The sequence below is a fragment of the Apteryx mantelli genome, chromosome 2 (assembly GCF_036417845.1).
Source record: "Apteryx mantelli isolate bAptMan1 chromosome 2, bAptMan1.hap1, whole genome shotgun sequence".
NCBI classification, from domain to species: domain Eukaryota; kingdom Metazoa; phylum Chordata; class Aves; order Apterygiformes; family Apterygidae; genus Apteryx; species Apteryx mantelli.
The window spans coordinates 88804736-88828254 of NC_089979.1; the positions used below are offsets into that span (position 1 = coordinate 88804736).

Below are 23519 nucleotides of genomic sequence, written 5' to 3' on the forward strand. Positions count from 1 at the left end.
TTGAAAGCTTGCCTTTTCACTACAGAAGTGAAAAAATATATATATATATTTTACATGAAAATAGATTATTTTGTCCTCTCCTTACTATATTGCACATGTACTATTCCAATTACTTTTGGCAAAGGTCACATGAAGACGGCAATCTGATTCAGGTAGAGACTTCCTTAAAATGCAAGCATTACCTGGAAGGTTTTTTTTTATTTTCCAAGACTGGCATCGAGAATATTCTTAAGTTAAACTGGCTACGCAAATCTGTATTTTCATGCCACAGAAATAGAAAGGAAGCCACAATCTCTCTTATGAGAAAGCCACAACTGAAGTAGTTCCCAAGGGAAAACTGTAATCATTAAGATATTTTTCCCCTCATTTTAATTTTCAATTTCAGCCAGCAACAGCAAAACAAAATGGACACATTAGACTAGGCCATTAAAAATCCAGTCTCTTCTTTATGAAAACTTACAAGTTACATGCAATGTTTTTCGTCATATAGAGACAACCGTTTATTTCCCCTCTTAATAGCCTTCTTTCAGTTTACTCATTTTTTTTTCATGCACAGAGCTGCAGGCATTTCAGCAGCAGGGTAAACCAATAAATAACTTTAAAATGATCATCAGGTTTTTTTAACTGCATATAACCTATTGTAACTTTGATGCAAGCCTTGCTGCAGTTGATGAAAGATGAGGGATGAAATAAACCAGAGCAGTTGCAGAAAGAGGGGCAGTTGTAGAACGACTTTGTGAAGGAAAGTCTAAAGTTATCTGCCCCTGTTAATTATCAGTTTGGGAACAGACATTGGTTATTTGTGCAAATGCAAAAAGGACAGTGCTGCTTTTGAAAAGCGGCAGTGAAGCAAATAAGCAATTATTGATTCATGTGTTTGCCAAACATTTTCACCCACTCATAACAAGGAGAGTTTAAGAGGATTTTCATTACACAGTTAGCAATAACACAGACAGCCTCTCAAGCTCCGAAAAGGGAAATCAGAACATAAGCCGGATGCAGAACTCTAACAAATACTGATTCACAGCTCCAGTCACATTCAAAGTCATGTATGAAATGAGCAATTCAGTCATCCAATAAGCCAAGAAGGGGAAAAAGAGAGCAATTATGTTTCTGTTTAACAGAGTGCCATTTAAAGCGTTCCTTCTGATTCAGCACCAACCCTTGTGATCAGTATCCTTGGCCTACCACCAATGAATTTAATTATACAATTACTGAAAAAATGAAGTGCTCTCCCTTCCCTGCTTGCCCACAACCAGTCCAGTACAAGTCACAGAAATTTGTCAGAGAGCAAATGTAGAGCAGCTAGCTCAAATTTTATTTTAAAGTTCAAATCACAGTAGTGCCATGCATGTTAGCTCAAGCATTACTGGAAATAAGGTATTTCCTTTAATCAAGCAAGTTAAGCCTAACCTTCTATATTGCCTGACACAATGAGAGAGTCTGCAAAAGCTGACATTAAGTTCCTTAGCACCCGCTGGTTACACAGTTGGTTGAAATTCATCTTTACTATTTAACAACTGTATGTTTGGATCCAAGTCACCTGGCACTGTTTGGCTGGACAGTTGTATCTTCCTCCACTGTCAAGCTCCCAAAAGCAATTTGAGCTTCAACAGCTAAGAGCCCTCTCCCTAATTCTACCTTCTCTTCTTGTAACTCCACATGTGCCTGACCAGCTTTAACAGCTCTGCTACCAGACTTGCTATCTCATAGCCAATGCCACATTAGCCTCCTTAGCTCTCTTTTTTTTGCTGAAACAGCTGTACCAATCAATTGATATGGATACAGAATCACAGAATCACAGAATCACTGAGGTTGGAAGGGACCTCTGGAGATCATCTAGTCCAACCCCCCTGCTCCACCAGGGTCACCTAGAGCACATTGCACAGGATTGCATCCAGGCGCATTTTGAATATCTCCAGAGAAGGAGACTCCACCACCTCTCGGGGCAACCTGTTCCAGTGCTCTGTCACCCTCACAGTGAAAAAGTTTTTCCTCATGTTCAGATGGAACTGTCTGTGTTTCAGTTTGTGCCCATTGCCTCGCGTCCTGTTGCTGGGCACCACTGAAAAGAGTCTGGTCCCATCCTCTCGACACCCTCCCTTCAGATACTTGTACACATTGATAAGATCCCCTCTCAGCCTTCTCTTCTCCAGGCTAAACAGGCCCAGCTCTCTCAGCCTTTCCTCATAAGAGAGATGCTCCAGTCCCCTAATCATCTTTGTGGCCCTTCACTGGACTTGCTCCAGTAGTGCCACATCCCTCTTGTACTGGGGAGCCCAGAACTGGACGCAGTACTCCAGATGTGGCCTCACCAGGGCTGAGTAGAGGGGGAGAATCACTTCCCTCGACCTGCTGGCAACACTCTTTCTGATGCAGCCCAGGATACCATTGGCCTTCTGGGCCACAAGGGCACATTGCTGCCTCATACTTAACTTGGTGTCCACCAGCACTCCCAGGTCCTTCTCAGCAGAGCTGCTTTCCAGCAGGTCAACCCCCAACCTGTACTGCTGCATGGGGTTATTCCTCCCCAGGTGCAGGACCCTGCACTTCCCTTTGTTGAATTTCATGAGGTTCCTCTCTGCCCACCTCTCCAGCCTGTCCAAGTCTCTTTGAATGGCAGCACAGCCCTCTGGCGTATCGGCCACTCCTCCCAGTTTTGTATCATCAGCAAACGTGCTGAGTGTGCACTCTGTGCCTTCATCCAGGTCATTGATGAAGAAGTTGAACAAGACTGGACCCAGGACTGACCCCTGGGGGACACCGCTAGCTACAGGCCTCCAACTAGACTCTGTACCACTGATCACAACTCTCTGAGCTCTGCCATTCAGCCAGTTCTCAATCCACCTCACTGTCCACTCATCTAACCCACACTTCCTGAGCTTGTCTATGAGGATTCTATGGGAGACAGTGTCAAAAGCCTTGCTGAAGTCAAGGCAGACAACATCCACTGCTCTCCCCTCATCTACCCAGCCAGTCATTCCATCAGAGAAGGCTATCAGATTGGTTAGGCATGATTTCCCCTTGGTGAAGCCATGCTGACTACTCCTGATCACCTTCTTTTCCTCCACATGCGTGGAGATGGCTTCCAGGATGAGCTGCTCCATCACCTTTCCAGGGATGCAGGTGAGGCTGACTGGCCTGTAGTTCCCTGGGTCCTCCTTCTTGCCCTTTTTGAAGACTGGGGTGACATTGGCTTTCTTCCAGTCCTCGGGCACCTCTCCTGTTCTCCATGACCTTTCAAAGATGATGGAGAGTGGCTTAGCAATAACATCCGCCAGCTCCCTCAGCACTCGTGGGTGCATCCCATCAGGGCCCATGGATTTGTGGGTGTCAAGTTTGCTTAAATGATCTCTAACCCACTCCTCCTCCACCAAGGGAAAGTCTTCCTCTCTCCAGACTTTCTCTCTTGCCTCCAGGGTCTGGGGCTCCTGAGGGCTGGCCTGAGCAGTAAAGACTGAAGCAAAGAAGGCATTCAGTAACTCTGCCTTCTCTGCATCCTTCGTCACCAGGGCACCCACCCCATTCAGCAAAGGGCCCACGTTTTCCCTAGTCTTCCTCTTGCTGCTGATGTATTTGAAGAAGCCCTTCTTGTTGTCCTTGACATCTCTAGCCAGATTTAATTCCAAACGGGCCTTAGCCTTCCTCGTCGCATCCCTGCATACTCTGACAACATTCCTATATTCCTCCCAAGTGGCCTGTCCCCCTTTCCACTTTCTGTAGACTTCCTTCTTCTGGTTGAGTTTTGCCAGGAGCTCCTTGCTCATCCATGCAGGTCTCCTGCCCCCTTTGCTTGACTTCTTACTCATAGGGATGCACCGCTCTTGAGCCTGGAGGAAGTGATGTTTGAATATTAACCAACTCTCTTGAACACTCCTTCCTTCCAGGGTCCTCACCCATGAGATTCCTCCAAGTAGGTCCCTGAAGAGGACAAAGTTTGCTCTCCTGAAGTCCAGGGTTGCGATCCTACTTGGTGCCCTGCTGCCTCCTCGCAGGATCCTGAACTCTACCATCTCATGGTCACTGCAGCCAAGGCAGCCCCCAACCTTCACATCTTCCACCAGTCCTTCTTTGTTTGTTAGTACGAGGTCCAGCAGCACACCTCTCCTTGTTGGCTCCTCCACCACCTGGGTCAAGAAGTTGTCACCAATGCTCTGCAGGAATCTCCAGGACTGTTTGTGCCTAGCTGTGTTGTCTTTCCAGCAGATATCAGGGTGGTTGAAGTCCCCCATGAGAACCAGGGCCTGGGATTGTGAGGCTACTTCCAGCTGTCTGTAGAAGGCCTCATCCACTTCCTCATCCTGATCAGGTGGCCTGTAGTAAACACCCACAACAGTGTCACCTCTATTAGCCTGCCCTTTGATCCTTACCCATAAGCTCTCGACTCGCTCTTCATCCACCCCTAGGCACAGCTCCATACATTCCAGTTGCTCTCTCACATAAAGAGCAACTCCACCACCTCGCTTTCCTGGCCTGTCTTTCCTAAAAAGTACGTAGCCATCCATGACAGCACTCCAGTCATGCGAGCTATCCCACCATGTCTCTGTAATGGCAATGAGATCATGGCCCTGCGACCGCACACACATCTCTAGTTCTTCCTGTTTGTTCCCCAAGCTGCGTGCATTGGTGTACAGGCATTTCAGGGAGGTGATCGAGCATGCAGGTTTCCCAGGAGGGATACAAGAGGGTCCTCCATAGCCACATCCCATGCGCACTTCCCTGGCTGCATTCACCTGTTGGAGGCATCCTGACTTGAGCAGTCTTTTGCCAACTACCCTGTCACTATAACTCTCCCCTTCCCCCATCTTTCCTAGTTTAAAGCCCTCCTTACCAGGTTGGCCAACCTGTTGGCAAAGACCCGCGTGCTGTGGCAATGAGCACAATGTGCCTAGAATCCAGGCTGATACAGCTGTTTTTAAACAGGATGGAATTGGGGAATTTGGTACAAAGGACAGAACAGAGCCTTGGCCACATTAAAACAATATTGTTCTGCCACCGACATGTTTATTACTGGTTTTGGAGTGAGATGCTCTCTCCCCTCTTTGAGTCAACTTTGAGCTTTTCCTCCTACATCTGTGAGCTGGTGAGGAGAGACAGAGGGCAAAGAGGCAGCAAGTAAGGAGCACATGGCTCTCCTCTTTCAACTTGCACTGTCTTCAACATACAATATCACTTCACCTTTGTTGTTATAAGGTGAAACTGAGAAGCAAGCACTTTCTTTCATGCAATAAGGATGTACCTCATTTTCAAAGTTGGCCATTTCAGAAAGCTTTTAAAAGAGACAATGTTCTCTTCAATGTCCAAGTGGCACTATCCATCCCAAGTGGTTCCTAATTTTGGATCCTAACTGATGCCCTAATGTTCCAAGTATACCAACTGTATATCAAGCAAAGGACTTCCTTCAAAGGACAGTTATTTAATTGAGGCCATATTCAAACAGGGATCTGAAAGCTTAAGGGAAAGGCAGAGACATAGTGACTAAAATTGTTTTAAAGACAACACGTGCGACCTCTTTCTCCTCAGGAATTCAAATTGTGTAGCCTGTATTCCAATCTATTTTTTCCTCACGCATAGGAGCCAGTCTGACCACAGGACCCTTGTACTAAGCACAGTAAAGTCCGGCATGGAGCCTTGGCTTCAAGGGATCTTCCAAACCAGTTCTAAGAGGCAGGGGGGCAACAGGCAAGCAGCCCCAGACAGCTAAAGAGCCCCCCAAAAAGTATACTATATCAGACAGCAAGCCTCAGCAAAACTTGACTAACAATTTCTAGCTTTAGAAGCTATTACAACTTTTAAAAGTCAGATCAGAACACGTTCACAGGGGGAACCACTGGCAGCACAAGCACTTATTTTCAAGTTTTAGATCAAAGCTAGGCTCTTATGAGGGATATCTAGGATCCTGTTTAGAACTGTGCATTACATTTGCTATAAATTTCTACCCTCATACTTTTGTTTCTTCTAAACAATATGGATTTTTTATTTTTTTTCCCCAAAACAAACCCTGCACATAAACGCAAGCCTCTTTGCGCTAATCAGTTTTTTCCATTCCTATCATGATAGGATGCCATCACAAAGCATCCCTTTGGCAAGGCCAATTTTACAGGAAAATCAGCGCATTAATACACAGCTATCTTTACAAAACTTATGCTGTTAATTAAGAACAATTTCAAGCTATCAAACAATTAGTAAATTCACACCTTTGGATAACAGACAATTTCTTCCACTAGCTTGGAGTGTTGCAGTATTGATATTTAATTTAAGACACTGACTGAAGTACTCTTGATGGAATCAGAACTCTGACCAAATAAGCCATGAAAGCAGGACATGCAATAGGAACACCGTATATACCTGCTCAAATTAAAGACAGAGAGCAAAAAGGTAGGGGTTGTGGTTTGGATAATTCTTATGGCAATATATTCCTACTTTTACACACCTGAATGCTGTTAAGACTAGATAATCTGCATGTATAATAGGCTTACACAGGGCTTCAATAGTTGCTACTTGAGAACTACTGTGACCATACCCACTTTCTGTGCTAAACTGAAGGCAGTTACAAGCACTTTAAAAATCACAGGGAAGGACAATTCTAATTATGCACTGCAGGATTAGATCCAAGATTGACATCAAAGCAACATCTCAAAATACATTAACTTTGAAATTTTAAGTAGCCCAGGGAGTAAACTCTAGTCAGCTCTTTTCTTTTCATTCAACTTCAGTTTTTCAGCTACAGGACTGTCCTTTTCAGAAAGCTACCTTTACATTAATTATGTCATCTTTTCCTCCAACGATACCTTATTAGAAGGCAACAATCAATACGAAGGTGATTTAGTTGCCTCTTTATAGTTCAATTCAAGGCAATGCATGCTTCACATCTCACACTATTTCTTTTTGAAGAGAAGTTCTCTTTGATGAAGAAAAAACTCCATGGGAAGAAGTCAGCCTGAAATTAGTCATAATCGCTTATTCATTAGGGAACATGCATTTATTGATGCAGTAGATTTTGATCAGTCTCCTTAAAAAGAGGCAACTGTCAGCAAAACAAGTAGTCAGCACCACCACTCTCAGAGCACTTTATTTTCCTACAGTTATGACACTTCTCCAGCTGGAAAGGAAGCTTTATTCTTCTGCTCCCAAGTTCTACAGTCCAAATCAATTCAAAGATGTGATTAGGAATCTCATGTGACCTCAATGAGATCATTATCTAGAGATAATCTAAAAAGATTTGTTAACCTTAATACAGCCTCTTATATATCCTTTGCAGCAATCTTTTGGCAAATCTGAGACTACTGAAAGGGGACTAACCACAGAGTTGTTTACCTACTGGGGTTTCTGGAGAGCTAAGACTGTATCAATGGACTTCTGGAACAACTGAACTGCTCTTCCAACAAAAGGCCAGACAATAAGTTTCTACTGTGAATGGCAGGAATCTGAGGAAGAGTGGTATGAAAAAAGGTCATTTTTGAGGTTAACAGAGGTAAACGGTAACTTACTCTCAAGTTATGTCATCAAGATTGCACTTTACAGTACAAAACTAAGGAATTTATTCAAGTTTTCCTTTCCTCTTTCTTGCTCTTCTCTTCAGGGAATGAAAAAGTGTTATACCTACTTAAGGGAAGGCCTCTTTAGAGCTTGTGCTTCTTATCTGCAATACAAACGTCCGAGCAGCATGGAAGCTGCAAAAGGTAACTCACCTCCCTGGTCCTTCCAAGTGTCAGTTCCCTTTGGGACCTCACAGCACCAGCAATTTCTGCATTTGGTAACCAGTACCACCCTCCCATTCTTCTGCCTTTATTCACCCTTCTTGTGCTCTACTTCATCCAAAAAAACCTTCCCTTTTGCCTTAAAAATCAGTAGTTGCTTCAAGGAAACGGTACATTTTCTGTCAAATGGCCTGTGAAAAATCAGGCTCCTTTGCATCTCTTAATCTGCCTATGCACATTAGTAGAACATTTAGTTCTATTTCAGTTTTCATATAAGACCTTAACCACAAAAAAAAAGACAGAGGCTTTTGCAGTAGGTAGGTAGCATGCAGATTTCCAATATTTCTATGAGCAAACTCCCGCACCCTGACCTGCCTGTTATCTTCACCTTGCTAGATTTTCTCTCATCCCTCATCTTAGATATGTTCCTGCCTGCCCCTAGGTCAAGTATGAAGACTAGTTCTCATGGCAGTGACAATTCTTGAATATATTCAGGCAGAACCAAGATAAGTACAGCAGGGTTTATTCTCTGGAGCTCTGCTTCAACTATCACATGCTCAACAACTCACTCAAAGTCCTACCTCACTGGTTAGAAACTGCTCAATTAGTCCCCAGTGAGAGCTGCTGTTTTGCTCACGTCTTCCCTCCCCTCTCCTGCACTATCAACAGCGTAACAGAAACCTTGAACTTTGACTTGGATCCTGACCTAATTCTTTAAATCTTCTTCAAAAGGAAGAGACACTTGGATGAGAAATTCAACATTTAAATAGAATTATCCCATTCTTGTATTTAATATAGTAGATGGTAATACCACACTTAGCTTTTGACCAGCACACAGCCTAAGAGAACCAATCTCTGACAAAAGGGCTTGGAAACTAATGAATATTGAAATTTTTAAATACAACTCTGACTCTTCCAAATGCTTGTCACCTTTGGTGAGCAACTCCACTATGGAGATACGGGGATGTTTTATGTCTGTTAATTACCTATCTTCCTAGCCACCTTTTAATCAGGGATCCATTTCACTGCATTACCAGATTTAGTTTACTATGGAAGCAGTTATTTCACATATCCAGCTAACTTCTATTCCACCAAACAGGAGTAATATGGCTTTTACACAGCCATGTAATTCTTTGCTATCCTAAAAAGAGAAATCCCTTCATCTCCATTTGTGACCTTCTTTGTAGATAACATGACTGCTCAGTTTAGAAAGCTTCTTATTAAAGTGGCAATTTTACCACCTGTACACTTAATATATCCCACATAGCTGGAAAAGAATTAGTACAGTAACTTAAGTCACTCATTAGCATGTATTTCCACTTAAGTCTTTCAGTGTTATCTACTATTCAAGGGGGGTGTTGCACTTTAAATGTAGCCCATTAGGTTGGGCAAGGCTTCCCCTCATACAAAGGCACTTTACATCATTTAGATTTTAATTATATATAAGCTTATGAAAAGATAATTTGACATTTGGTTCCTTTTTCCTCCTTGACATTTGACAATTTTTACACCTTGCTTTAAAAAAAAAAAAGTGACAGAATTGACCTGATGCTCAAACAAGTCGATTCAAAATAAGTTTTTGTTGAATAAGCTAGCACTACATGGCAAATTTAAGTTGAGTGTACTGGGGTTTTTTTTGTCAAAAAACTCTCCTGGTAGAGTATTTAATTTGTGTTTATCTGAAGAGATGCTTTCCTGTAATCGACGTCTCCATAAAAAAAGCAGCTTACACGGCTGCCTTGCTCAATATCATGTAGTGAATTAATGCACTTCTACTCCCAGAATAGCTCTGCTATAACACAGTAGTCCATTGTAGTCCGCTAAGACTACTGTCATCCACTATGGTATTAAATGAAAACTTTACACACACACGGAACAACGACTTAATTGAGCTAGGACCAGGCTTGATTGAAGCTGCCACAAAAAGCACTCAAAAACTAGGTAATGTAGCATTAACGCTTCCTGTGCAACCCCTATTTGTCAATGCAGCACACACGCTTTGACACTCAAACCATGCAGCGCTTCTCCATAGGACCCCCTACTTATCTCTGTGCACAAAATGGACCTCCTATGGAGATGAACACTGATGCCAAGTGATTGAGTTTATTGTCTGTTGGACTTCTGTCTTATCTATTGAGCAAAAGGAACAAAAGAAGTGATCACACAAGTGAGGACTACAATGAAAACAGTAAAAAGCCACTCTGGAAAAAGATGGCTATCCTTCCTCTGATACTCATCTCTCCTGCTGTTAGGCAAGTCTCATTAAACCAGGAGAACCCAAAACAGCCAGTTTATGCACCCTGCTATCTGAAGTTTTGTAGCTAGAACACAAGCCAGAATACAGCATATTAGCAAAGGAGGTGAGTAAGAGGGAGATTCCAATGCCAAGTGCTTGAAAACATTGCACAAAGAAACAAATTAAAGCCTAGGATACTATGTTGCCTGCTTGTGATCAAACACACTCATCTTATTCTGGGCTGTATCAACACGAGAGAGCTGTAGCATAACACTGTACGCATAGAAGGGAACTGTGCTCAGGCTGCTCAGACAATTTGAAGGCTATCCATTAAGTGCTCTGCCTTAATGTTAAGGTATATTCATCCTCACCTTCACACACTCAATGTAGGACTCTACAACTTCCTCTTCATTGCTTAGAGGCCATCTACAAGATCACGGAGAGCAATAGCTTCCTGCTCTTTGATCCCTCTCTTGATGCTACCTTGCAGTACACGTCCAGGGAATGTCCTGCCCAGATTCTACATCACAACCTTGCCTACAAGCAGAAGCTTCACCAATTAATTTATCACCTCAGCTAACCAATTGGTCTTTCAAAAACTTTTACAGCTCTAAATTCACAATATTGAGTTAGCACTATGAGATACAGCAACATGGAAAGATCCAATCCAAAAGCATATTCTACAGAAATGGGATTTTAAAAATAGTAGTTGCCACATACTACGTTATCACAATATAGTCCTTAAATACAAAGTTTAAATTGGCACATTATACCACTACTGTGCGTATTCGGGTCAGTTTTCTACAAATCATGTACCACTTCAACAGATGAATTGCTGCTTGGAACAGATACTATTTTAGTAATCAAATAAACCAAATTTGTTCAAAACAACCTTGCAAAAATGTTCTCAAGCTCCTCTGGGAAAAGAAAAAACAAAACAAACGAGCACAGCACTTTATACATCTGACAAGTAAACATTTTATAGCAGGCAATATAGTAAGAAAAGGGAAGGTATTAAATGTAAATTTATTAGGACAAAAACCCTTCATCTCTGGGGGGAGGGGGCAGTTATTGCTTGAAGTTATACACTGTAATCTATACCACTTAGTACATTTACAATGCGCATCAACTCTTTTTAAGGCAACTCCTGATTCCTTGGATGCTACCATTCTAACTCATAAGTTCCTGTTACATTTCCTGGAGAGCTTAGAATTATACATAGCATGGTAAAAGAGCTCTTCTTCACTGGCAGCTGACAAATTCAGAATCACAGGGATTTGTCTGCACTGGCCCCTCTCTGTCAGGCTGGAAAAGGACAATTATTAATCAGCAATATTGTGTGGGTTGCCCTCCCCCAAAAAACACAGTACTGCTCCAGGGACAAGGAAAGGAAGTTTGCTCACTGTGATTTTGATGGCTCTATTTTGGTCATCTAAGAGAAACAATCTAGAATGCTCTTCGCACATTGAGAGTTTTTTCAGTGTTCTCTTGTGTTTAAGACAATTTTTAAACACTCCAACAAGCTTATTTTTTCTTAATCACAAAGGCAGGCTGATGCCTCCCAAACTAGGGTTTGTGGTAGGGCAGAAGGCAAGTCTTTTAGAGATACTTGCATCACACAAATCAATTCTTAAACACCTGGGCTTAAATGCTACCTTACATTTTTACATCAGATTCAGCTAAATGCAAATTTACTACCTCTTGAAAAAGCCGGGGGGAAGGGAGGGGACTACTGCTTTTTTTAATCTCTCAGATGTTGAGGCCAAAAAAAAAAATCAATTACTGCCTTAAACCTCCTGCTCAGTAGGATCAGGAGATCTCACTTCCACAGTGGAGCACTTAAGAAAGAAAGAAAAGAAAAGAAAAAAAAAAAGAGTCCAGGCAATACTTTATTTACATTTCTGGAGAGAGAACTGTGCTATAACAGTAATCAGAGATGATCAGACTTCTTAGTGCTGTCTCCTACTTAAAAGCAATCTTAGAAGGCTTGACATTAGTCTTTACCCGAAGTAGTCCAGTAGAAAGTTGGGGGGGGGGGAGAGGGGGGCAGGGAGAGGAGGGAATAGAAAGGATGATATTATGCAGTTATGTAATTAACAAAGGTATAAATTTAGATTTCTATTTAGTTCTTCAATTCCCACCCAGCGTTCAACTCAGTAAACTGATCTAATTTTAGCTTTTGACTCTTTTGGACATTTCCTTCCTTCATCTGTGTAAATGCGTCACAGCTTCCCAAATGTTTCCCTTTGGCTAGGAAGGATGCATCTGATTCCAGGATAGAAAAGAATAAGAAGTAGCTGTACACACACCAAGTGGTTATTGTTGGCTGAGCTGTAGCCTTGTTTTGAGTTAAGGATGGCAAAGCCTGACTCCAGGCCCTGCAGCATACTACAGAAGATACTGCTCTTTCTGCACCAACAGGCAACAGCATGTCATGGCTATCCCTCTCTGCAAGGATCACTTGCCAACCCTTATTTTATCAGTTTCTTAAAAGTAGGCTTGGCTTAGCTCTGCTGCCTTGGTAATTCAATAGACAAAGTCGAATTTTCCCATAACAGGAACAAAGATGAAGGTCAGGTTTGTAATTTAGTTCTCAGCCACTGAGCCAAGAAATTCAATCAAGTGACACTATTCCTTTCTTTCCTTCCAAAGATAACCTTCCACTAAATTTGGAAAAGCCTGTCTCTAATATTTTTTAATTAAGCATTAACAAGGCAATCAACAAGTTACTACATAAGCCATTATGGCTGACCTCATCTTTCCATCTGAAAAGGTGCCATTGTCCTAAAAGGATTTTAGTTAGCCTTGTCTTTGCTGTCCTTACAGAAGCCTGGCCCATGTAAACCCTTGTCAGTCAATAATGCACAGGACTCATGCCCTCTTTGATCTTTGCAAGCCATGTCAAGTTCAAGTCTAGCAAGTAGCTTTACCTGTGGAGAACTGGTACTTGAGGTGTGACTCCAAGGGGTGCAAAGCAGGAGCACAAGCTAATGGTGTAAGCATGCCATTTCCATCATTTTGGAACAAATCTGACACAAAATGGGCAACCAAAATGAAGCTGCTAACTAACATCAATAAAACAAATGAATGAAGGCAGAGATAAAAGCTTAGGTGTTTAAGTTCTACTTTCAACATTCCAAGGGTGAGCAGCTTTTGCATAGAATAGGACTATTCACAGTCAACTTATATTTCAATTCACCTTTATTTACTGGCAGCTCTCCCCCCACCCCTTTTTTTTTTTTTTTGAGTGCCTTCAACTGCAGATATCTATTTTTCTAATTTCAGAAGAACTATAAAAGGCCAAGACATTTCAACTGAAATACCTTAGACTAAATTTTCAGAAGAGGGAGGGGCATCTTTATGATCTCAGCAAACTAAGTCATCTTTGCGCTAAATGTTAAATAACCCAACACGTCCAAAACCGAGTGACAAGATGAACATTTGGAAAGCAAAGGACCTATTACCTTAACACTTTCATTAAAAAGTTATATCCAGTAAGGTACAGGCAAGTCTTCACTGTAAGTACAGCAGAACCAACAGGAGGTTAGCTAAGTAGTATTTAGTATCTAAAGATTGCATTTATTCTCATTCTCTTCTTAGGATGTTAAAGCTGCTGGTCTTGATGTATTCTCCCTGTATCATCTAGACTGAAATTTAAGAAACATCACCTCATTTCCTCCCAAGAGCTAACATCTGCTTTGGCTCTGAAAACAAGCTTCCGCATTTGATGATTTTCTTTTTTCAAGAAATCTAAGCAGAAACATTGCCTAGTCTTTGACAGCCTCAAAGTTATTTACCAGTTACATGATCTAAAGCAAAGCTTAGTGAGAAGCTTTTAACTGACCTAACGCCTTGACAAGCATCTCACGTGGCTATAGTTTTACTGATGTCCAAAAATGCAGGCATTCAGTAAAAAAAGTGCAAGTTTTTCGGATTTTGATTGGCTCTTATGCAAAAAATGAGGTAGAGCAAGGTAAAAACAAGTGGGTAGTTAACACATCCTGTTCGTTTTCAGCATTCATAAAATCTCATTTCACTTATCAGACCCCCAAGTGCTCCAGTCGCTAAACAGGCATGTATGAAGTTAGCTACAAAAACACTAGCAGTTGTTTACAATCTGCAGACACCTCAAGAATCACTATTATTGCTCACAGGTGTACTGAGACAACAAGGAAACACGAGTGATTGAGGCTCAGTTAGACTAGAATCCAGGCCACTAGACTCAGCCACAATAGTGCTGTCAAGGTCTCTACAGCCCAGAATACTTTCCCCAGCTTTTTGTTTAAAGATTCATCATGCAAATTCAGTTTTCAAACCACACCAAATATTTTGTTCGGCAGCATATAAATACACACACACATATGTATTCATGCAAATTGATAAAACAAACTTTCCTGAAACTCAGCCTCATATTCTGACTCTGTTACACAAGCTGATAACATTAACCCGACTCCTACGTGTATTTGTAAGAATTAAACGAGCACCCTGTTGAAATACTTGAACATAAAACATACCAGACAAAACAAACTACCAGCATATCTTGAGTGCTGGAAACCCAGTTTTCTGCCAAAGATTTACATCTCATTTCCTTATTATCTTATTATCCTTAACAGACACAAAACTTGAGGAATTTTCTCACCTCCCTGCAAAGGTCCCTTCTTCCTCTCAAGAAGACAAAAACCCAAACACTCCAAAACTACTAAGTTCAGGCCTTCTTTAAGGTCCGGGTTACAAAACATCACATTCAAACTACCAGCAAGATGCACAGTTCAGCACTGCTCAGTAGGAAAGTGTGTTAGGTATTTGCGATTTTTTTATTATTATTATTATTAATCAATGCTACTGCCCTTATGCATGGTAGTAACAACAACATAAGGAGATGAAACAAATTTAACTAAACGATTTGAGAAGACTCAATTCAGCAGCCTTGGAAAACTGCCCTACTTTTTAAACAAATGCCCAAAAGGCAATTAGGTTATCTCCTCCTCCTCTGTGTAACCACAAGCAGCTGGGATCTGCAGCTCCAGTTTCAGATGAGTTAGAGTACCCATTTAGCAGATAAGCCACTGGAAAGGATTCATATCTTTAAAGCAAAGTCTATAGGCTCTTGTCACATGGGCTGGTGAAACTTTGTGGACACAACTCATTTATGACCCTCCTCTTTGTATATCAATATAACAACCTATTCCAGAGCCTGAGAAATGGATGCTTTAATGCACTGTAGTGTCTACTGCTAAAAGCACTTGAATTGTTCCTTGTCATTTTAATTCCTCCTCCTCACTGCTGGGTAAGTGATCTGTTTTCTCAAAACAGCAGTATCCTTCCTGAAGGAATATGACTCAGCTTTGCAGATCATGTGTATTACTTCACCAGTAGTCTACTTTTTGATTTCTCTGCACCAAGAAAAACGTTTAAAAGTTAAACAAAGTCTCTTCTCCAAATCAAGCAAATTTCTTTATGAGAAAAAACAAGGAGACATGGACATTTTAGTTGTTAGTTTTGAAGTAGTTTCTTATTCTAACTGGTAGCTTTTTTTTTTTTTTTTGATTACACTTAGTTCTCACCAACATCAGGCAGGAAAATTGGTTTCCTTTGTTCTCAGCAGAATCATCACCCACTTTCAAAAGACTATCACTCACCCACTATTGCATTTCCAAAGTTTTAATGTGCTTTCCTATTTTAACACTTTTGCTGACCACATGCAGCTATTTCACAGTGATCTCACTTTTTTTTATTCAAGTTGCAGGGCACAATCGCAGTGCAATTTCACCCTACTAATAAACTGATCTAATGGTGTTCTGCATTCAAAACAGCTCCATTTGTTGACAATTGAATTCTTTACATTTTTTTTTAATTGCAAAAGAGCAGAGCAACATTAATAATTTCTCTCTAATATTGGGGATCAGGTGGGGGAAGATATTTCCTGTCCTTGTTCAGACTTTATTCGCTTACATGGTCATTTTTCATTGAAAAGCTCTTGGAAGCCACATGAGATTTCAGTTTTTGTCCTAACAGTCAATGAAATTACTTGTGTGTGCTGTGTTGCTATGGTACGTATTTAACAGGAGAGAAACCACTTCTTTAAGAAACATTTACTCCCTGCTTTGTCCACCCAGTGATCAAGTTCTGCAAACTACGAAAGCCTTAGCTATACCACGTCTTACTCCAGTTCTACCAACTCCTTTCTAATGCTTAGTTCTGAGCACATGAACCCTTAACACCAACTCATCCTCCTCTCAAAAACAGCTTTTCTCCACCTCCCATTTACTTCCACTTCAGATGTACAGTGAGTTTGTTAACTGTGCAGCTATCACAGATGTTACAAGTAATGCTCTGTCCCCTCTCAGAAACGTTCATGACTTCTGCTTCTTGCCCTTTCAAATATAACCAAACCTCTATCTCACACTGTCCTTCAGTATCCCCCCAAAATATTTGGCTGTTCCACACTACATGCAGTTGCTGTTGTGTACCACAGCTGTTGCATCTTACACTGAAATGCCCTGTCCTCCTGTGCATTGCTCCAGGAGAAGTCAATCCAACAACACTATTCCCAGAATAACTTCTCCACTGTTGTTTCATTGTTTCTGCAGTAATTTTAGTTCTGCACACCAGCAGCTATCAAGTTGTGACATTTCTCTATTTCTTTTACAATTTTTCTTTTCAAATCACTTTTTTTTATTGTGTTTTTTTCCCCCCTCAATTTTACCATCTTATTATAAAGGACACTGCTGGAATTGAATTCAAAACTTAACAACAGGACCTGCTTCTTTTTTAACCTGGTTTGACCAGTACTAATGACAGCTATACTGCTACAACCTTCTCCCTTAGCAATGCAACTCAAGAGGACAAAATAAGAGTCTTGAAAAGTAGATACCAGATTTATTTATTTTTTTAATAAAAAATTAAGAGGTTTTAATATCTTGAAATGATCTGCTCTGCCACCCCCGAGAGCTGCGGTCACCCTACCAGCAAAAGTGCTTCCAGAGCAGAGGGAAAGCAAAATAGTCTGCCAACCATTTAAAAGTTCTCAGAGAAACATGTATCTTCATTCTCTCTTCAAGCTCCCTACACTGTTACTATCCTATTTCTTCTGCTGTGTAACTTGTGCACATATTGCTACCCATTAGCTTCGTAAAGTTGATGTCCATACACTTCTCCAGTAACTAGCAGCAATTGACCTATGCACTCCATAATGCTGGCATCACTCACTCTAAGCTGCAGGAAAGAGCTGCTAACTTGTTTGATACTTTATATTCTCCACATACCTCACCACTTCATTAAATCCCCAAACATGCATAGCTCCTCACGACCATGAGGCCAAGAGGCCTTGCAGAGGACAGCATGGAGATACTGGGGGCTGGGGGTGGAGGGGGGGGGCTGTGAGTTTACCACCAATGTAGCTGGCCAGTACTTCACTTTCAGCTTCACCATTAGATTCTTTTTATTAGACATTCGTAGCTATTCTGTTCCAACTGTAATGCCAAGTAACCCACACAACCACAGCTCTGACTACATTCACTGTAAGTTAACTACTACATACTGGCAGGAGATGGAGGAACCATCTTAGAAAGGTCCTACCTTCACTGAAACTCTAGAAGTCATCTTAACTTTACATGTTGTGTGTTCTGCTTCATGGATTTAAGCTGAAATCTGCTTTAAAAAAAATATTTTTTTTTTTGACACCTAATATAAAAGCTATTTTATCCACAATTTAAAAGCTAGCAGGATTTTTTTTTAATTATTCATGAAAATGTTAGCTTCTTTTTAGTAGTATGCTTACTTTTACATATAATCCTTCCCCTCCCCTTCCCAGGAGACCTTTCTCTGCTTCAGTAGAATTTTTAATATTGTCTACCATGGGCAGTCAGCTTTCCAACCTCTATCACATAGACACTAATGTAAAGCAAGCAAGACAACTGTATATAAAACAAGATGACCAGGGAGAAGCAAAACATAGTTTCTCCCCCTAAACTTGAAATCCTACATTTCTAAGCAAATCTTTTGATTTGTATCTTTACAGTATTATTTGTTAAGTGCTGTCCACAGAAAGTGAGCAAATCACAAGATTGCTATATTAAAAAAAAAAACAATTATACATTTTTACCACTCTCATTTATACTCCATATACACTCTCAGCTACACAAGAAATGATCAGTTAAGGCTACAAGAAGCAACATTTTGTCCAACCAAAACTTTAAGCAGATTGATCCAAATCTCTCAAGTCACTAGTATTTGCAGAAGTCTTCAACTACATGCCCATAATTACAACGTATTTCAGCATCCCATTTTTGTAATATACTGGCATAGACATTTTAGTACCTTCATGTAGTTCAAAGCTTAAAATTCTCTCATCATTAAGCTTACATTAAGAAGTACATACATAAGCACCACCAACAAAGAATAAGTTTACAATGTTAGAAGCAGGTACCATTCAAAGCTATTCTGGCTACCTTGTTCTTTCACTCCCCTTTGAAGAGAGGTGGAACACTGAACGCTGTATTGAGAACGCCCCTCTGCTTCAGACCCACTATGCCTTAACCTTACAAACATATTCCTCCTCCTGAGGAAAGATTTCTGCCATCTGCCTACATTCATTTTCACACTTTGGAAAAATTCCCCTACCTTTTTGTTTTCCCAGCTCAAGTCATCAATAACAATCAACAACAGTTAGGTTGGATTTGATTTCGCAAAACTTGAGTAGTTAACATCTTTACTGAGAAGCCTTCCAGAGCCTGCCTCATTTTTCCTTTGTTTTTCCGGCATTTCAGTCTCTGCCAAAAAGGCCCCTGCCCCTTGCTCAGCATGTAAATTTTGCTCCTTCTTGAAATATGGCAAGTTCGCTAATAAATAGGTAGTAGCAAGAAGAGTCTTCTCAGTCGCTTTGAAAACGGTATCATTAGTCCATACATGAATGAAGTAACTGCACTGCTTGCTGAAGTCACTCACCCTGGATATATCTTATGGGAAATAACAAATACATCCACTTCCATCACAAAATCGTGAAGAATTAATAGTTAATGGCCTGTTTGGTTTGTTTTTGTTTTTCCCACTGAGACTTTCAGAATCATTTGTAAGAGGTACTTGCTATACCATCTAGCCAAGGGTTGACTGAAGTGCTTACAAGCCTTTTTCTCTACACCCTTTGTTATTCATAGATCTCTCCATCTTCCCAGAAAGTTAATTTAGTTACTAAAGATATGACCAATATCTCTTTTACTCTTTTTGCTAATCTCTTCTACGCTAGATGGGAAAAGTTTTGTTTATTATGCACAAAAGCAAAACTCATGAACTCCAACTAGCAAAAATTGTTTGATTTGAAGGAAGATGTTATAATAGTGTGATTTATACATCAGGGGGCAAGAATGAGGGTTGTCCCTTCATGTCAGTTGCCTGTTTTGGGTGTCACCTTCCCAAAGTACTAAAGACTTGAAGCTGCAAAAGCTTTTTTTTTTTTTTTTTAAGAAAAAAGTCAAAACAACAACAGAAAACCCTGTACACTTACTGTCTTGTAAGCCATGCATTGATGATAGTCCCTCAAATTCAACTTCACACCCATACTTACTAAAAGCCTACCCTTCCATAAAAGTATGTTCATGCAATAACTTTTTTCAGCCTTTCAGAATATACTTGATTTTAAGTTAAAACTTAGAATACATTTTGAAAAGTTTTATCATAATATTTTTTGATTCAGAATAGACCTAGCATCTTTAAACACATACATCAACACCCCTAAACCCAGTCCCTGCCACTAATTTTTCATATAGTAATAGTTCGTTTTCACGTCTTTGAAGAATTTTAAGGGATTCTACTGATCATTTTAAATGCATGGAAATAGTCTTTTTAATTAAAAAGAAATAAAAAGTGATGCTTGTCTATACATTCTCAGCTCAAAACATACCCTTTCTGACAGTTTAGACAGTCATCTCTAATCTCCAGTTTACATATAAGATAGAAAGGCACTTCCTACAACCACTGAGTTTTCTCAGTCCAAATGTAATCACCATGTTTGGCACCAACTCTGCTTGTTAGGCAGTTTTATTCTTCAATCCTGCCACAAACAAGGCGACCGATCTAACAAGGTGTTCTCATTATTTTCAACTTCAGATAATAATATTTAGGTATCAAATAGGTAACAAAGTATGCTGCCTCACTGTCCTCCAATTCCTGTAAAGGTATTCCTCATTCAAATTCATGACACATTCTGTTTTCATACTACTACCTCACTTCCAGTTTAGCTTCTTTCTTCTGGAACCTCTCTTAGAATTTCAATTGAAACTTATTTACACAACAACTCAGAGCGACTTTACCTTTACATAACCAAAACAGAAACTGGAAATGTACACATTTCAAGAAATTTGAACCTATCAGCAGGCCAATACTCCAACAAAGTATCTCCCAAATAACAAAATTCCATTTGTTAGGCTGCTCTAATTTTACTTCAGCCTTAGTATTACAAACAGACAGGGGGAAAGCTAATAATCCCACTGGTAGTGCAGCTGACCAATTTAACTAATTTGAGGTTAAAACTCATCATTTGGGATTTTTCTTTTCCTCCTGGAAAACACAGTCATGTTTTTACTTATTTTCTAAGTAACAGTTACAGCTTTGCTGACATTCTCTGCAAGTGACAGGAAAAAGGAAGCATTTGTCACTGTAAATACTATAAAGAGAAAAATATTTTGTCTGCAACCCCATACACCAAACTAAGCTTTTTGCTTTTTCATTGATCACTATGTCCAGCCACACTTTGTTGCTTCAAGACATTCCCTTTTGCATTTCACCAAAATAAAAGAAAACCTCCTGTCCAAACAAAAGGAGGCACCAACATCTCCTAACAGACCCTTTTCTTACAGAAAAGCGGATCACGACCTAGAGAACGGAGGCGGAACATAAGGAGCTCTTCCCACTCCCAAAGCCCAGCAGAGAAGCCAGAACATCTTCCAGAGCATGTCACAGCCCAGGCTGAACGAGGCAACCCCTGTAGGCACACACAGAAATTAGAATGCCATAGTTGTTAAATACGGTCTAAGAGGTTTTCAATAAGCATTTGGCATGTCCTTCTGCTGCTTTGAGATTTGCAGTTATCGCAAGACTGAGCTAATGCAACTTCATTGTTATCAAAAGTCATCAGTATCAGAAGTCACCACCGCACAGCTCACGAGCTAATCAAGCCTGTGTCATCCCTCTACCCACACACAAATGTGGAAGCTGCCTATTAATACAGCTGGCAGGATCTTCAGAAATGCAGGATTACCAGACAATGTGTACCTATTTGTAACCACGCTAGGCAGACTGTAAGCCTAGTACTGGCATCCATCATTTTGCTTTCAACATGATTTTTTTTCCCCTGAGAATGAACAAAACCAGTCCCTTTTCCACCGAGGCCAGCCTCTCGATTCGACAAGGAGTTTCATGCTCATCAGTGCCATGCAAAACAGGTTTCCGAGGGAGCATCACAGATGCTTCACAGGGGACTTAACCCACCATTCAGACCGTCTGTCCACGCAAACGCCTAGAGTACCCCGCTTCAGCAATGCCTGCTGCAGATCACACCTCTTCCCTCATACGCCTTAAACCAGACAGATTCAACAGCAACTACGCGGACCGCGAGCAGCACTGATTACACCACTTTTGACTTTCCTCAAAAACCCAATTAACACAGGGTTTGGGTTTTTTTAAATTTATTTAGTTATTCACACACCGAACCGGCCACCACCTTCCTCTTCCCAGCGGTGAGTCTGCATTTTCCTCGCTCGCCCGCTCCTTTTAGGCATCCAAAGGGAGCCGGCGCCCGGCCCGGCCGGGTCCCGCCGCAGCAGGGCAGCTCAGGGCAGAGCAGGGGAGGAGGGCACCACCGGCGGCACGCCGGCGTACCGAGGGGAAACGCCGAGCGGGCGAGGCGGCGGCCTCCATGTTTCATGGCGGCAGCGGGCTGCCCCCGCTCTCCCTTCCCCTCCCCAGCGCCCAGCCGGGAGCACGCGAGCCGCCGCAGCCCGGCTCCCGCTGCTGCTCCCTTCGCGGAGACAGGGAAATCCCTTAGCGCTTTTTTTTTTTTTCCCTCCTCCTCCTTCCCGCTATAAATACCCGTTTTGAACGTTCCCCTCTCCCACCCCTGCCCTCGATCGCCACCGGCATCACGGCCCCGGCGCTGCGCGGCTGGCCGCGCATTACCTTTTATAGCCGTGTCATCTCGCCGCCCGCCGGGAAGCCCCGGCCGGGCCGCGGCGCCGGCTCCCCGCGCCCAGCTCACGCGGAGGACGGCCGCTTCCCCCCCCCCCCGGGGGCGAAGCGCGGCGGCGGCCGCCGCCTCGGGGCACCCCGCCGCCGGGCCGCGGCGGCGAGCGGCCGCACCTGCCAGCGGCGCCCCGCGCGCGGCCCCCGCCCCCGCGCCCCAGCCGTTAACGCCTCGCTCCTCGCGGCAGGACCCACGCGCCGCCGGACCCGACGCGAAGGGGCGCCGCTCCCCCCTCGCAGCGGCAGCGCTCCTTGTTCCCTCTCCCCCGCCCGGGAGGCCGCGGGGCGCCGCCGCCCGGCCGGGCCCCCCCCGAGGCGGCGCTCGGGGAGGACGAACACAGCCGAGGCCGCCCGCGCTCGCCCAGGGGCGCCCGCCCGCCCCGGACGGCCCCCGTGGGCAGGGGAGGGCAGACCCCCCCCCCCGGCACCTGACAAAGCCGGCTGCCCCCTCCCGCGGGAGGGACATGTCGCCTCGCAATCGCCTTCAGCCGCGGCCTGGCCGCGGCCCCTTCCCCAGCCCTGCCCGCCTCCCCGGTGAAGGGGCCGCACTCACCGGATCGGAAAAACGCCGCTATGTCCGCCGAGTCCTTGGCCGCCTCCTCGGCCCCTTCCCCCGCGCCGCTGCCGGCCGTGGTGGCGGCGGCGCTGGAGGCGGTGGTGGCGGCGCTGCTCATGGCTGCTGTGTGCGGCGGCGGGCGAGACCCCCCAGCAGCGGCCCCGCCGCGCCGCCCCGCTCACGGCTCCGCGGCCGGCGGCGCGGGCCGGGCGCGCCGGGCTCTGCGCTGCGGGCGGCGGCTTCACCTCCTGGCGGGGGCGGCGGCTGGCGGCTCCGGCGAGCGCAGGGACATGGAGGTATGCGCGGAATGGCAGCCCCGGGAGCGCCCCCCGCAGCCACCTAGGCGGCGGCGTGCGCAGGCACCGCGGCAGCGCTTGCGGGCGGGCGGCAGCCGGGGCGCAGACAATCGCAGCACCGGCAGCAGGACGACAACGACGGCATGGGGAGGGCCGGCGAGCAGCGCAGCGAGGAGCTGGTGGGAGGAGAAAGCAGGGACGTCTCCAGCCTTTTCCCGAGAGCGGGCGGGAGGAGCGGCAGCTGCGCTAGGCGCGGCGGTGCTGGTGGCTGCAGCAACCGCCGTCCTCCATCTTGCCCGGGAGGGTGGTGGGAAGAGGGAGCGGGGAAGGAAGCGAGGCCCCGCCCGAGGAACAAGGGCGGCGGGGGGGGCTCGGGCGTCTCCGGCTGCGTCCGCCGCTGCTCGGGAGGGGCGGGGCAGCGCGTCAGCACTCCCGCCAAGCCCGCTCCCCATTGGCTGCGGCGCGGCTGCCGGAGCGCGGCCGGGGGGCGGGGCGAG

The 23519-nt window shown here is 43.6% G+C and overlaps 1 protein-coding gene across 3 annotated transcripts in view; it reads right to left on the reverse strand.

The window, feature by feature from the left end:
- TRIO (trio Rho guanine nucleotide exchange factor) overlaps positions 1 to 22903 on the reverse strand; it is a 260312-nt gene extending 237409 nt beyond the window's left edge. For all 3 annotated transcript variants that reach the window (XM_067290998.1, XM_067291001.1, XM_067291002.1), the window contains exon 1: positions 22724 to 22903. In XM_067290998.1, coding sequence (XP_067147099.1) covers positions 22724 to 22844 — 121 coding nt within the window. In that variant the 5' untranslated portion in view covers positions 22845 to 22903. The remainder of the gene's footprint in view (positions 1 to 22723) is intronic.
- Positions 22904 to 23519: the final 616 nt, after the last annotated feature.